General features: G+C 43.9%; 1 protein-coding gene across 1 annotated transcript; it reads left to right on the forward strand.

Moving 5' to 3' along the window:
• On the forward strand, positions 1-13,097 carry LOC130434625 (solute carrier family 12 member 6-like). The gene is made up of 24 exons (XM_056764922.1): positions 1-249; positions 1,478-1,572; positions 1,755-1,883; positions 2,243-2,389; positions 2,526-2,580; positions 3,678-3,808; positions 4,014-4,252; positions 4,764-5,047; positions 5,135-5,296; positions 5,614-5,712; positions 5,795-5,852; positions 5,932-6,106; positions 6,305-6,423; positions 7,436-7,534; positions 7,909-8,028; positions 8,215-8,319; positions 8,401-8,569; positions 9,575-9,770; positions 9,970-10,139; positions 10,213-10,344; positions 10,422-10,529; positions 10,913-11,133; positions 11,700-11,833; positions 11,942-13,097. The coding sequence occupies exons 3-24, from the start codon at positions 1,761-1,763 to the stop codon at positions 12,031-12,033; spliced, it is 3,138 nt and encodes a 1,045-aa protein (XP_056620900.1). The 5' UTR covers positions 1-249; positions 1,478-1,572; positions 1,755-1,760; the 3' UTR covers positions 12,034-13,097.
• Positions 13,098-13,127: the final 30 nt, after the last annotated feature.

Genomic DNA, 13,127 nt, shown 5'->3' on the forward strand with positions numbered 1-13,127 from the left:
CACTGGCGGAACCTCAGCAGCAGCCTGCGGCGCGGGAGGCCACGGCATCGTCCGTGCGCTTCACCGTAACGCCCATCAAAGCCGAGGATCTCCCAGACACATCGCCGGACGTCAGCTTGCGGTCCAGCGGCAGGGTTCGATTCGGCTCCAGGGAGAGCGTGTATCGGAGCGAGGCGTACAGTGAAGCGTCCGGAGGGCACACCACGTCTGCAGGGGCTGACACGTCGGAACGCAGCAGCGTGGAACACGGTGAGTTTTCACAGTGCTGCTTTAATCTTTTTTTTTTATCTCAGCCGACACACACATATAGTGCAACATCATCATGTGTAACAGGAAGTTCCTCTCAAGATTAGTCGCAGCATTCTGACAACCACACACACAATTTTTTGGAACATAATAATTGCCTGTATGTGGATTTATGTTGTGTGTGTGCGTGTGTGGGGGGAACAGTGTTAATGGGTGCAGTGGTTTGAGGTTTCTGTGTCACAGGAAGATGGCCCTGTGTGTTTGGTTAAGGAAGTGAAATTGTGTGTGTTCAGGGTGTTACTGATGGTCATGTGACACTAGAAATAAAAAATACAAAAATAAATATTTTCTCAATAATTAGCACCGCGCAATTGTACAAGAACTATAAAAACGTTCACAACGTGAACTGTAATGCTGTCTGTCACATTCAGTGTTTTTTTGCCTAATGAATCACTCTGAAAATACGAGTGTAGGGAGACAAAGACTCTTAACTATATTTAAAAGGGATGTAAAAGTGGCAAACACAATATCAATAATCACAGGTCTCAAAGTTACTGTTCACTGTGATTCCACATTTCAAGCTTTAGTTAGTGTGTAACGTTGCTGTTAGAGCACAAATAATATCTGTAAAATGATATTAGCTCAAAAGCTCAAAGTTCAGTGCCAAGCGAGATATTGTCATTAACAGAATTCACTTATCAAGGACTACAGAGAACTGCTGGATCGGACTACAGCCCTCTACTTCCCGGGTACATGATGTCGCTATTCCGAGTGCTTTTAATAACCCCCGCCCAAAGGACTACACCAAAAAAGGGGCGAGGTCTAATAACAGCTTCATGACTTTAACATCAACTGTGAAAACTGTGCTGTATAATACACTGATGTGTGTGTGTGCGCTTACCTCTTAAACACTTTAATGAAACATCCTCTGAAGTCCTGCTTCCAAATGTTTCCCGGTCAATCTGCTTGTTTAATTATCCAAATCTTCGATGGATCCGCATGTGTTTAACTGATGAAGTAAAGTTGACGCCATTGTTACTGTTTATTGCTAAAAAAAAATTTGGCAACGACCAACAACGAGGCAGCGTTTTTTGAAACTAGAAACATGAACATCCATTGTTGAAAATAGCCAAAGAACGGCTGCTTTAATGTCACAGTTATTGTCAATAATGATGTTTCAACACTTCACATGTCAAAACTCTTTGTGTGTGTGTGTGTGTGTGTGTGTCAGGTGACGTGAAGCTGTCCAGCGTTTACATCAATAACTCTCACGCTGTGGATGATGATGATGATGATTTCTACGACAGGAATCTCGCTCTCTTTGAGGTTTGCACTTACACCTCTTGAATGTTTCTCCACTCAGTCTCCCGACAGAGAAACATCAAATGTGACGTGGCTCAAACTATCATCTAAATGTTCCCCATGCACACCATCATCTCACTTTATCTTGTCATGTTTTTTAGCTGAATGTAGTGTCAGTTTTCACCCGTATCTCTCTCTCTGTGTAGGAAGAGATGGACACTCGTCCCAAAGTGTCATCTCTGCTCAGTCGTCTGGCCAACTACACAAACCTCACGCAGGGCGCCAGAGAGCACGAGGAGGCGGAGAACATTGGCGAGAAACGCAAGGCCAGGAAGGTAACACACACAAACACACTATTTCACAATAACACACTGTGACACAAATCCAGAAGATCTGTGAGACATCAGGTGTGGTCTTTCCTGTAGTTCAGTGGTAAGAGCATTGCGTTAAGGTTGTGGGTTCGGTCCCTGGGGATTGCAGATACCTATGTAAAATGTATAGGATAAAGCAATTTAAGTCGCTTTGGATAAAAGTGTCTGCCAAATACCTAAATGTAAATGTCTTCATTTAACGATACAAAACAGCAATCCCAGAATGCATTGCCACAATGTTGCTGTGTTGATTATAAAGAAGCTTATGAGGATAAATGTGATTATCAATGTGTGTATCAAAGGGGGCTTGTGTTTGCTGTCAGTCTCCTCAGATGGGCACCTTCATGGGCGTCTATCTGCCCTGCCTGCAGAACATCTTTGGAGTGATTCTCTTCCTCAGGCTGACGTGGGTCGTGGGGACAGCCGGGGTCCTGCAGGCGCTGTGCATCGTCTTCATATGCTGCTGTTGTGTGAGACTTTTTTTGTTGCACGTAGAACCTGCTAGAGTATTGATCTCGTTCAAGATGAAGTTGAGTTTTCTGTATGTATAAACAAATCAAAGGTCACGGTTTGTTAAATACTCTGCACGTGTTTGTGTGTGAACAGACGATGTTGACAGCCATCTCAATGAGTGCCATAGCTACTAACGGAGTCGTGCCAGGTAACGCTTCGCTCTCTACTTTCTCTTTTCTGATCACTTGACTGGAGAACTGTCACTTTGTGTTTAATTTGTTAGATGTGATATTTGAAGACCGCACTTCTGTCCCAAACCCACTTCTGGTTCTGCTGCGGTCATGTTAAGAATAGTTCACTTTCGGAAGAAATGTTCATGATCATTAACTCACCCCGCCGTGGCCAAGATGTTTATGTGTTTGTTTCTTTAGTGGAAAAGAAAAGAAGGTTTTTGATGAAAACATGACAGGATTTTTCTCCATATAGTGACTTCATTGGACTCCAAACGTTTGAAGGTCAAAATGACAGTTTCAGTGCAGCTTCAAAGGGGTTTAAACCATGGTCTGTTTGAATAATGAATTCTGATTGGCAGGAAGGTTAAAAGCCTTTAATGCGCGGGTAAAATTTTAAATGAACTGAGAAAATGACCGTTGTTTTCACCTGTTTGATCTAAAATGACACTGTAATCATCTAAAAGCTTTAACTTGGTATAAGCAGGACAATCCACAGCTAGCCATGCATTAAAGGATTTAAATGTCGGTAGGTTCTTCGCCTCCACGTCTTACATTAAAACCCTTTAACGCACAGTTAGCTGTGGATTATCCCTCATTTAAATGACTATGAATAAAGGTCTTATCTAGTGAAACGATCTGTCTTTTTCTAAATATAATAAAACTGTATATGCATATAATTGCGTTGAAAACTTGCAAGTTCAACTTGTAAACACTGACTCTGTACTCCCGCCTACGTCAAACGTGAAACTTTTATTGATATTATCAGTAAAATTTTAAATCAAGCCGGTTATGATAACAGTGATTTTGTCAGTTAAATTTCAAATGTAATGAAACTTACTGGAGCTACCTGTGCATTAAAGGGTTTTAACCTTCCAACCAATCAGAATCCAGTATTCAAACAGACCATGGATTCAGAATGTTCTTTTCTTTTCCACTAAAGAAACAAACACATAAACATCTTGGATGACATGAGGGTGAGTAAATGAGCATGAACATTTCTTTTGAAAGTGAACTACTCCTTTAACATCGTGAGTGACTAACACTTTCTCTCTTTCTGTCTCCTGTCCTCCAGCGGGGGGGTCGTATTTTATGATCTCCCGTTCTCTGGGTCCGGAGTTTGGGGGGGCTGTGGGCTCATGTTTCTATTTGGGTACGACCTTCGCTGGGTCCATGTACATCCTCGGTGCCATCGAGATTTTACTGGTGCGAGTCACTTCATCTTCATCACCGTCATCTCCATCAGATTTCCTCTCTGTTTAAGCTCGAGTCAGAATGTATTCACAGATTCTGTATGCACACATTTGCTTTATGCAACACTAGAACACATCAAACGTTTATGCATATTTCATTTAACGAGAGACAAATAGCTTAAGTGCACTTTAACGTTTGTTCGTTTCGCTCTTTATAGTTGTACATCGCTCCTGGGGCCGCCATCTTTGATTCTAACGGTCAAGATGGCGGGGCAGCCATGTTGAATAACATGCGCATCTACGGCTCCATCTTCTTGGTGTTGATGTCGCTGCTGGTGTTCGTGGGAGTCAAATACGTCAACAAGCTGGCGTCAGTTTTTCTGGCGTGCGTTATTATTTCCATTCTGTCCATCTACACCGGAGCGCTGGTGTCCGCCTTCAAGCCGCCGGATTTCCCGTGAGTCTTTTATTTCACTTTGTGGTGGCCATTCTAGCGGTTTCTGTGCTGTGTGGACACATTTCCTGTGAAAACGGGAAGTTAGGTCATGACAGAGCTCATCTTTTTCTGTGTCCATTAGATGATACACGTATTGTTGATTTACAACGTGATTTAGTCGGCATGAAAGTCGGCATGAAATTAAAAAGGATTGTTCTAATTGTTTTACGCAGTGGTGAAGTATTTATGATAAATAATTTATCCGTGCACATTATAATTTTTACAAATTGATTTGCACTTGTAATCTTTAAACAAACACGTTAAGCTCCTCCTCTTCTGGAAAGACCTCTCTTCACTTCTGGTCAGGAGGAACGATGCAAGTCTTGATCCAATCAGCTGTCGTTTGTTAAAATGAAGTCCCGCCCTCCATTTTTTCCTCATTTCAGAAGTGGTTTCACTGGGGTATAGATTTGTGTTTCAGCTTTACTGTATTTCCGTCTCTTCGAGGGTGTGACATATGCTTCATTTGCAGTGTTTGTATGTTGGGGGAACGAAGCATCTCTCAGCTCAAACTGAACAACAGCCCGTGTGCTAAAACGCAGCGAGATCCGACTGTGCCTGTCAACATGTCCACCAGCGGCACGTTCAATGTCAGCGAGGCTCCGCCTCTTTCCCCGTCAGCAGAGAAGACGACAGCGCTGTGGTCGCAGTTCTGTATGGGTGGGGAGTTCAACGCCACGTGCGATGAGTATTTCCTCCATAATAACTTCACACAGATACAGGGAATCCCTGGACTGGCTAGCGGCAGGATGGCAGGTAAACACATTTGCACATTCGTGTTCCTGCTCAGTCAGCTGCGTTCAGACGTCATGTGACTAGTGTTTGCTCTGTCCATGTGTTCAGAGAACATCTGGAGTTCATACTCCAGTAAAGGTGACGTCACAGAGCGAGTCTCTCATCCCAGCACCCACGCTCTTGCGGAGTCCAGTAGGCACCCGTACGTGTTTGCTGACATCACCACCTCCTTCACGCTGTTGGTGGGAATATTCTTTCCTTCTGTGACAGGTAATCCTCACTCTCTGTGTGTCTCTGTGCGCATGCATGTTTGTGCTTGTGTGTGTGTCTGTGTGTGTCTATGCTTGTGCGCAGGCGTGTTTGTGTGCGTGTGTCTGTGTGCGTGTCTGTATGTTTGTGTGTGGTTGTGTGCGTGTGTCTGTTGCGTGTTTGTATGTTTCTGCATGTGTGCTTCTGTACCTGGTAATCCTCACTTTCTGTGGTTTTTATAATGTGTACTACATCCCACAATGCACTTGAGACGGATGACCCAGGAGCAAAGTGAGAGTGGTTATTTGATCAGATTGTGTTTTGTGTCCGTGCGTCAGGAATCATGGCCGGCTCCAACAGGTCTGGAGATCTGAAGGACGCTCAGCGGTCTATTCCCATCGGGACCATTCTGGCCATCCTCACCACGTCTGTGGTCTGTATCCTTACACAGTGCGTCTCCAAAGCATCCATGAGCTTCTCTGTCTGTGCAATGCGTTTCCTGAATGTGAGCTTCATCAGATCTCAGCTGTGTGGTGTTGTTCGGAGCCTGCGTGGAGGGAGTTGTGCTCCGGGACAAGTGAGTCTCATCAGTCCGTTAGCTCTGTTCTTTCTAGGGGAGGTCTGACGGTTTCTCTCTCTGTGAATGTGTCTGTTAGGTTTGGCGACTCTGTGAAAGGAAATCTTGTGGTGGGCACGTTGTCATGGCCGTCGTCGTGGGTCATTGTCATCGGTTCTTTCTTCTCCACGTGCGGCGCAGGGCTGCAGTCGCTGACAGGAGCGCCTCGGCTGCTGCAGGCCATCGCTAAAGACAACATCATTCCTTTCCTGCGGGTGAGAGCGCCAAACATCTTCCAGTTAGTGTTCAGGATCTATCAGGAGCCGCGCTCAGACGGCTGTTTCTCTTCTTCAGAACATTGAAGTCTTTTATTGGAATTAAAAAAGAAAAAGAAAATGATAAATGGTGTATGTGTCCTGTGTCTGTTTTAAATGAGGTGTTGTGTGTTTGTTTTGATGTGTTCGTCGCTGCAGGTGTTTGGTCACGGGAAGGCGAATGGAGAACCCACATGGGCTCTCTTACTCACAGCTGTACTGGCTGAACTGGGAATCCTCATCGCTTCACTGGATCTGGTTGCTCCAATACTCTCAATGTAAGTGTGTGTGTGTTGTCTATAGTGTATATTGTCTGGGAGAGAATGTGAACAATCAGTGTGTGTTGAATTCAGCTTCTGTTACCTGATTGATTTAAAAGACTTCCTGTGTTTGATTTTTTTCATCTCTTAAAGGGACAGTTCACCATAAAATGAAAGTTGGCTCATGCGTCGCTCATCCTCAAGTTGTTCCAAATCTGTATAAATAACATTGTTCTGTTGAACACAAAGAAAGATATTTGAGAGAGTGTTTGCCATTTTCAGTTCTGGTACATCATTCACTACCGGTGTAGAAACAATGATTGTATTCATTTATTGTTCTGTTAAACACAAAATTAGATATTTGAAGGACTTTGGAAAAGAAAACAATTTTAATTTGAGGTGACTATGCTAGTCAGTGATGTCCCAGAAATGTCAGTTGCAAACATTCTTCCAAATATCTTTCTTTGTGTTCAGCATAACAAAGCAATTCATACGTGTTCGGATCAACTTGAGTGTGAGTAAATGATGACAGAATGTGTTTAGGTGAACTGTCCCTTTAAAACTCATCCTTGATCATCAAAATGACATTTCAAAAGTTTGTTCATGTGAACGTCATTTCTGAATGACTGAAAACCGTTGAATGTGACTCTGCACCAGAGCTTCATTGACATTCACAGATTCATGAATATGCAAATCGTTCACGGCCAGTTTGGACTACATAATCCAAGTTGATGTAAGTGTAACAACATGCTTGTGACGTAACAAACAAAAGGTTTTTAAGATTGTCTTTGTTGATCTGCCGTTTTAAAGAAATGATTGACTGATGACGACACGCTTAAACACCCGCTGCAGTGAATGTTTCATGTTGTTTATGTGTATGTGCTGTTTTAAGGACGTGTCTCGATAGTAAAGTAGGTTACGACACAGCTGACGTCACATTATAAACATGAATCAAGAACACACGGAGTGATGAGCACATTCTAAAGTGTGTGTGTTGTTACTCATCATCAGTGTTTCTCTCTGGCTGTAGGTTTTTCTTGATGTGTTACCTGTTTGTGAATTTGGCTTGTGCTCTCCAGACGCTCCTCAGAACTCCAAACTGGAGACCGCGGTTTTTATATTACCACTGGTAAAACACACACACACACATGCACAAACACACACAAACATACACAGGCGCACAGACAAACGTGCACAATCGCACTCACACAAACACGTACATACACAAATGCGCACACACACAAATGTGCACACAATGCACTCACACAAACGCGCACACAAACAAATGCATGCACACACTCACACAGACACGCACTCGAACAAACACACACAGGCACAAACATAGACAGGCACAGACACACAAGCACAAACATGCACACAAACACACGTTCCATATTAAATGAAACCACATCTCTTCTGTTGTGTAATATTGAAATGACTGCAATTTCTCTAAAACCTCTGAGTATGTCTGATGATGATGATCTCATTTCCTTTCGGTCTCAGGTCTTTGTCATTTCTAGGAATGACCATCTGCCTGGCTCTCATGTTCATATCATCGTGGTACTACGCCATCGTTGCCATACTGATCGCCGGAATGATCTACAAGTACATTGAGTATCACGGGTATGTTGCCATGGGTCTCTGAACACTGATCTTCGCTCCGGGGTTATTCATACGAGTCATTAAACATCTTACTCGTTTAGTGCTCATCCTGCAACACACTGACCGATGAAACCTTTTATTCCTGCTCGTATTAGTGAATTCTGAGATATGTTGGCCTAAAGTGCTTTGTATGTGTGTGTGTATTAGAGCAGAGAAGGAGTGGGGCGACGGCATCAGGGGTCTCTCTCTTAGTGCCGCTCGATTCGCTCTGCTGAGACTGGAGGAAGGACCACCACACACCAAAAACTGGAGGTACACATACACATACACACACAGGCAAACAACACGTGGAGCTCCAGGAATCTCACGCATTACGCTCCGCTCTCCTCACAGGCCTCAGCTGCTGGTCCTGCTGAAGTTGGATGAAGACGCTCACGTCAAATCTCCACGTTTACTGACGTTCGCCTCTCAGCTGAAAGCGGGAAAAGGTTTGACCATCGTGGGAACAGTCATAACAGGAAACTTCCTGCAGACGTACGGCGAGGCCCTCGCTGCAGAGCAGGTCTGTCATCACGACGTATACATACAGTAGAAATATATCCAGAGTGACGGATGTTTCAGATCAGAGAAGAAAAACCACAGCCGCAGTGTGGAAGATAAGAGAGATTTAAAAGAATGTCAGTCACCGGGCAGATCCATAGTAGGGAAAATACTATGTGTGAGTGAAGATATCTACAAAAACTCAAGCGTCTTCCTGAAGACTCGTCAGAATAAAAGTCCTGTTAAACTGAACAGTGTAGAGTATTGTACTATAGTATTTGCTATTGAAAATTGCAGTGCCCTTGTAATAAATTGATAAACACTGTATACTACAGTTAGTCAATGTGAATAAACTTACAGCCTTTACACTAATATTTATAACTGCTTGCCTTTGTTTAATAGCAGTCACAGAGAGTAGGCCTATAACCAAATACAGGCGGCCAAAGCAGACAAAAAGGAAACTGGACCAATCTAGATCCCAAACTATCATATTGAGAGATCAAATGAAATAAATTAAAATGTATCTTTGGACGACTCGTCGGACATCAGTGCAAGTACTTGAGTACAAAAATGACTCATCCAAAGATAAAAAAGGACAACCACGTGACGATGTTTAATGTCAAGCCCTGAAATAAATGGAGAGAAAACCCCCTTCTGGAGAAACCGGTCTCATGGAAATATTTTGCTGCTTGGCAAAGTTCAAGTTTGGTGAACTCAAACCTGCAAATTTGCGTCACATGAGTGTGTGAGACCAAAAGAAGATCAAAGCATCATAGCGTGACCTCTCTGTAAAAGAAATTCTCTCATTGCAGCATTGTCGCATCATTGTCGCAACAACACAACTTAAAAAGATTAGAAAAACCAGATAAACAGAAAAACGGCTTGGTTTGCGGCGGCAATAGAAACAGGAGCGTTTGGTAAAGTTTAAACAGTGAAACGTGTCATATCCTGTTCCCGCCCATGCATGTGAAAATTCATGCGTGACCACTGCTTTATGCTGTAGATCTGTCTCTCTGTGCGTCTGTAGACTCTGAAGCATCTGATGGAGAAGGAGCGCGTGAAGGGTTTCGTGCAGTGTATCGTGGCACAGAAGCATCGCGAGGGAATCAGTCACATGATTCAGTCCAGTGGATTGGGCGGCATGCGTCAGAACACGGTGGTTATGGGCTGGCCTCTTGCCTGGAGACAGAGCGAAGATCCACAGAGCTGGAAAACCTTCATCAGTGAGTTTCCACATTCAACACATTGTGTATGATCACACCTCCCTTAGAATCCAGATCTTGTTTTATAAACGATTGTTCTCTCTCTTCTGTTGTTTTGAAGTTGAGCGTGTTCACATGTTATAATGAATCTTTGTTTTCGTTCTAGTTGTACACGAAACAATAAGGTACGATGAGTCATGAAGTTCATTTGTTTCTCCAGACACGGTGCGAGTCACCACCACGGCCCATCTGGCTCTGCTCGTGCCGAAAAACATCTCTCTGTTTCCAAGCAACAGTGAGGTGTGGACGGAGGGCTACATCGACGTGTGGTGGATCGTTCACGACGGCGGGATGCTCATGCTCTTGCCCTTCCTGCTCCGACAACACAAGGTGCGCGTTAAAGACCCGTCTCGCTCTCCCGCTGTCTGTCACCTGGCTATGCTAATGAGGTTGTTTGTGTCAGGTGTGGCGCAAGTGCGGGATGCGGATCTTCACCGTGGCACAAATGGAGGACAACTCCATTCAGATGAAGAAGGACCTGGCCACCTTCCTCTATCATCTGCGTATAGATGCCGAGGTGGAGGTGGTGGAGATGGTAATCATCTGATTCAATGCACGCACACGTACTGTTGAGCGTCTAATCTTGTGACATGTGACCGTCTATCTCTCCAGCACAACAGCGATATCAGCGCCTACACGTACGAGAGGACGCTGATGATGGAGCAGAGATCTCAAATGCTTCGCCAGATGCGTCTGTCCAAATCTGATCGTGAGAAAGAGGTGAGCGACGTGATGTTCATGTAACTGCGAATCCTATGAACTTCAGGACCTCACGTCTCTTTTTATCTCCACTTTAAAGCGAGTTCGCTGGAGTTTTGACGACGTGAGTCCAAGCATTCATTCATACGTTGTAGCTTCTGGAACGTCCTGTTATAGAGAGAGAGCTTGTGTTTTTGTGTATAGTGAGTTTTTGCGTCTACATTGTATCTGAAACCACAGGTTTAGCCGCTAGCGGTCAGGTGTGTAAAGTGCAGCGGAGAACGCTTTTACATTCTGCTCAACTAGATTCTCCAAAGATGCAGGAGATTCACGTCCAGTCTTGAGTTGAACAGCAGACGTGCTGTGATTGAGTTTTCGTGAAGGTTTTGTGTTTGTGTGCGTAGGCACAGCTGGTTAAAGACAGGAACTCTATGCTGCGGCTGACAAGCATCGGCTCAGATGATGATGATGACACAGACGGCGCCGAGAAGAGTGTGGAGCACAAGCGCGTTCACATGACCTGGACAAAAGACAAAGCCCTTCAGATGCTGAGCAACACTCAAACCAACACGGCTTCCTGCTGCAGCACGCCAGAGGGCTTCAGAGACATGCTGAACATACGTCCGTGAGTTACACCACTCAATTGCGCTTTTTACTTCTGCGTCAGAACTACGGCGTAGCCTAACGCGCACCTCTCCAAGAATGTTAGGTCGTGTAAGTGCTGTGATCGGTCTAAAAAAACTTACCGCCGTCACTGCTTAATGCGTCTCAAACTGCGTAAACAACCAACCGCTTCTTCGGGTCTTGTCTTGGTTACACAAGCAACACGCCTGTGCACACTGACACCTGGTGGCCATGGCCTGTCGACGCGGACAATGAACCTCAAGTATAAACAAAAAATGGCGCATTGGTTATAGAATAGGTCTGACGTGCAACACTCCAAGAATGTAACTGCGAGTCAATGCAACACGGACCGCAAGCGCTGTGATTGGTCTGCTCCAAACCCCTCCCTTCCGGTCAAAATACCTGCAATAGCATCGCATTTACGAATAAATGATCAAAATGAATGATGTTTTTTTATCTGTATTTAACAACTGAAGCTAAAAATTGTCTGTGTACTTGCCGCCGTCACTGTTAAGTTGGTTTCGGTCAGTTGTGCATGGTATTTATCGTCTGATTTGTGTGTTTCAGAGACCATTCTAATGTACGCCGCATGCACACCGCTGTAAAACTCAATGAGGTTATAGTCAATAAATCCCATGATGCTCGGCTGGTCCTCCTCAACATGCCCGGACCCCCTAAGAACCCGGATGGAGATGAGAACTGTATCCTTTGACATTGACTTGATTTAAAGAGGTCCTGAATAGACTTCTCGTTTTAAAGAGAGGTTTTCTATGAAATGATTATATTTCTTTACTCTGGGGGTCTCACAGATATGGAGTTTCTGGAGGTCTTAACTGAGGGGCTGGAGCGCGTCCTGTTGGTCAGGGGTGGAGGAAGTGAGGTCATCACCATCTACTCCTGAGTGTGACTAAATCCTCTGCCTGAAATCTGCCGAGATGAGCGAGTATTACAAAATGAAAAGTGGCCAACAACACTTTTATTTTGGTTTCGGTTAACATTTGTTTTTATTATCATTGACTGTCAAGAGACAGAGATTTTAGTATGACCAAGAACAGTGTTTGATTTTCCATATTTGGCAATATGTGTGTGTGTCTGTTCGTGCACGAGCACTTACATCCTCTTGTGTCGTGAAAATAGAAGCGTGGCTCTTTGGGGATAAACTTGACCATTGGATCATAGAGAGGGAGAGAGAGAATGAGAGAGCGAGAGCGAGAGAGAGCGAGAGAGAGAGAGAGAGTGTTCCACAGACTGACTCAGGGTTTAAGCTTTTAATGCGGCATGGAGTGTGTGTGTGTGTGTGTTTTCAGGAGAGTTGTGTTTATGGTTGAGCAGCGTGTTAGAGGATTATTTCACCCGACATGTTTTATCATTTACTTGACCTCACACCAATCCAGAACAAAACTTTTCTTTCACGAGACCTGAACGGAGTAATTAAGAGTAAAGAAATGAATATTGGAGTGACGCAAGGATGAGAAAAAGGTTTTGGGTTTAGCGTGAACTGTTTCTTTAAATAATGTTGGCGTGTGTTGTGTACGCGGTCCCTCTTGTTTCATATGTTCTGCATGGAGAATTTGGGATTGAGAATCGACATGTTAGACAATGCGGTAGCAATAGCTGTTTGACATTCAGCCTGTTTCAGACCAATAATTGATCCATTCATCGCTCAGATGGTTTTAAATGTACAGACACGTTTTCATTGGTTTTCTCATCTGAAACACTGCTTTGCATATCCTCAATTCCTCAAATGATCGTAGTTTTGGAGCTTTGCCTTATTTGTGCGAGTTTGAGTTCTCAGATGTAGTGGAGGATATTTATATTATGCTTTTATTTTTTACTTTTTCAACGATGGCTTGTATGTCTATGTGCAGTGATTGCTGCTGATTTTGTAAAACAAATTGTTTTTTTCGTTGGAGATCCCAAGTGTCATCTGCTGTTTTTATCACAAATAAAACGAACAAATAGAAATCTTGTTGAACAATCTGTCTGGAAAACATT

The sequence above is a fragment of the Triplophysa dalaica genome, chromosome 1 (assembly GCF_015846415.1).
Source record: "Triplophysa dalaica isolate WHDGS20190420 chromosome 1, ASM1584641v1, whole genome shotgun sequence".
In the NCBI taxonomy this organism is placed as follows: Eukaryota; Metazoa; Chordata; class Actinopteri; order Cypriniformes; family Nemacheilidae; genus Triplophysa; species Triplophysa dalaica.

Coding starts and splice junctions, on each gene's coding strand:
- LOC130434625 (XM_056764922.1), top strand. CDS start 1,761: ATGGACACTCGTCCCAAAGTGTCATCTCTGCTCAGTCGTCTGGCCAAC. Junction 3,809..4,013: donor GTGCCATCGAGATTTTACTG/GTGCGAGTCACT, acceptor CGCTCTTTATAG/TTGTACATCGCTCCTGGGGC. Junction 6,107..6,304: donor ACATCATTCCTTTCCTGCGG/GTGAGAGCGCCA, acceptor TCGTCGCTGCAG/GTGTTTGGTCACGGGAAGGC.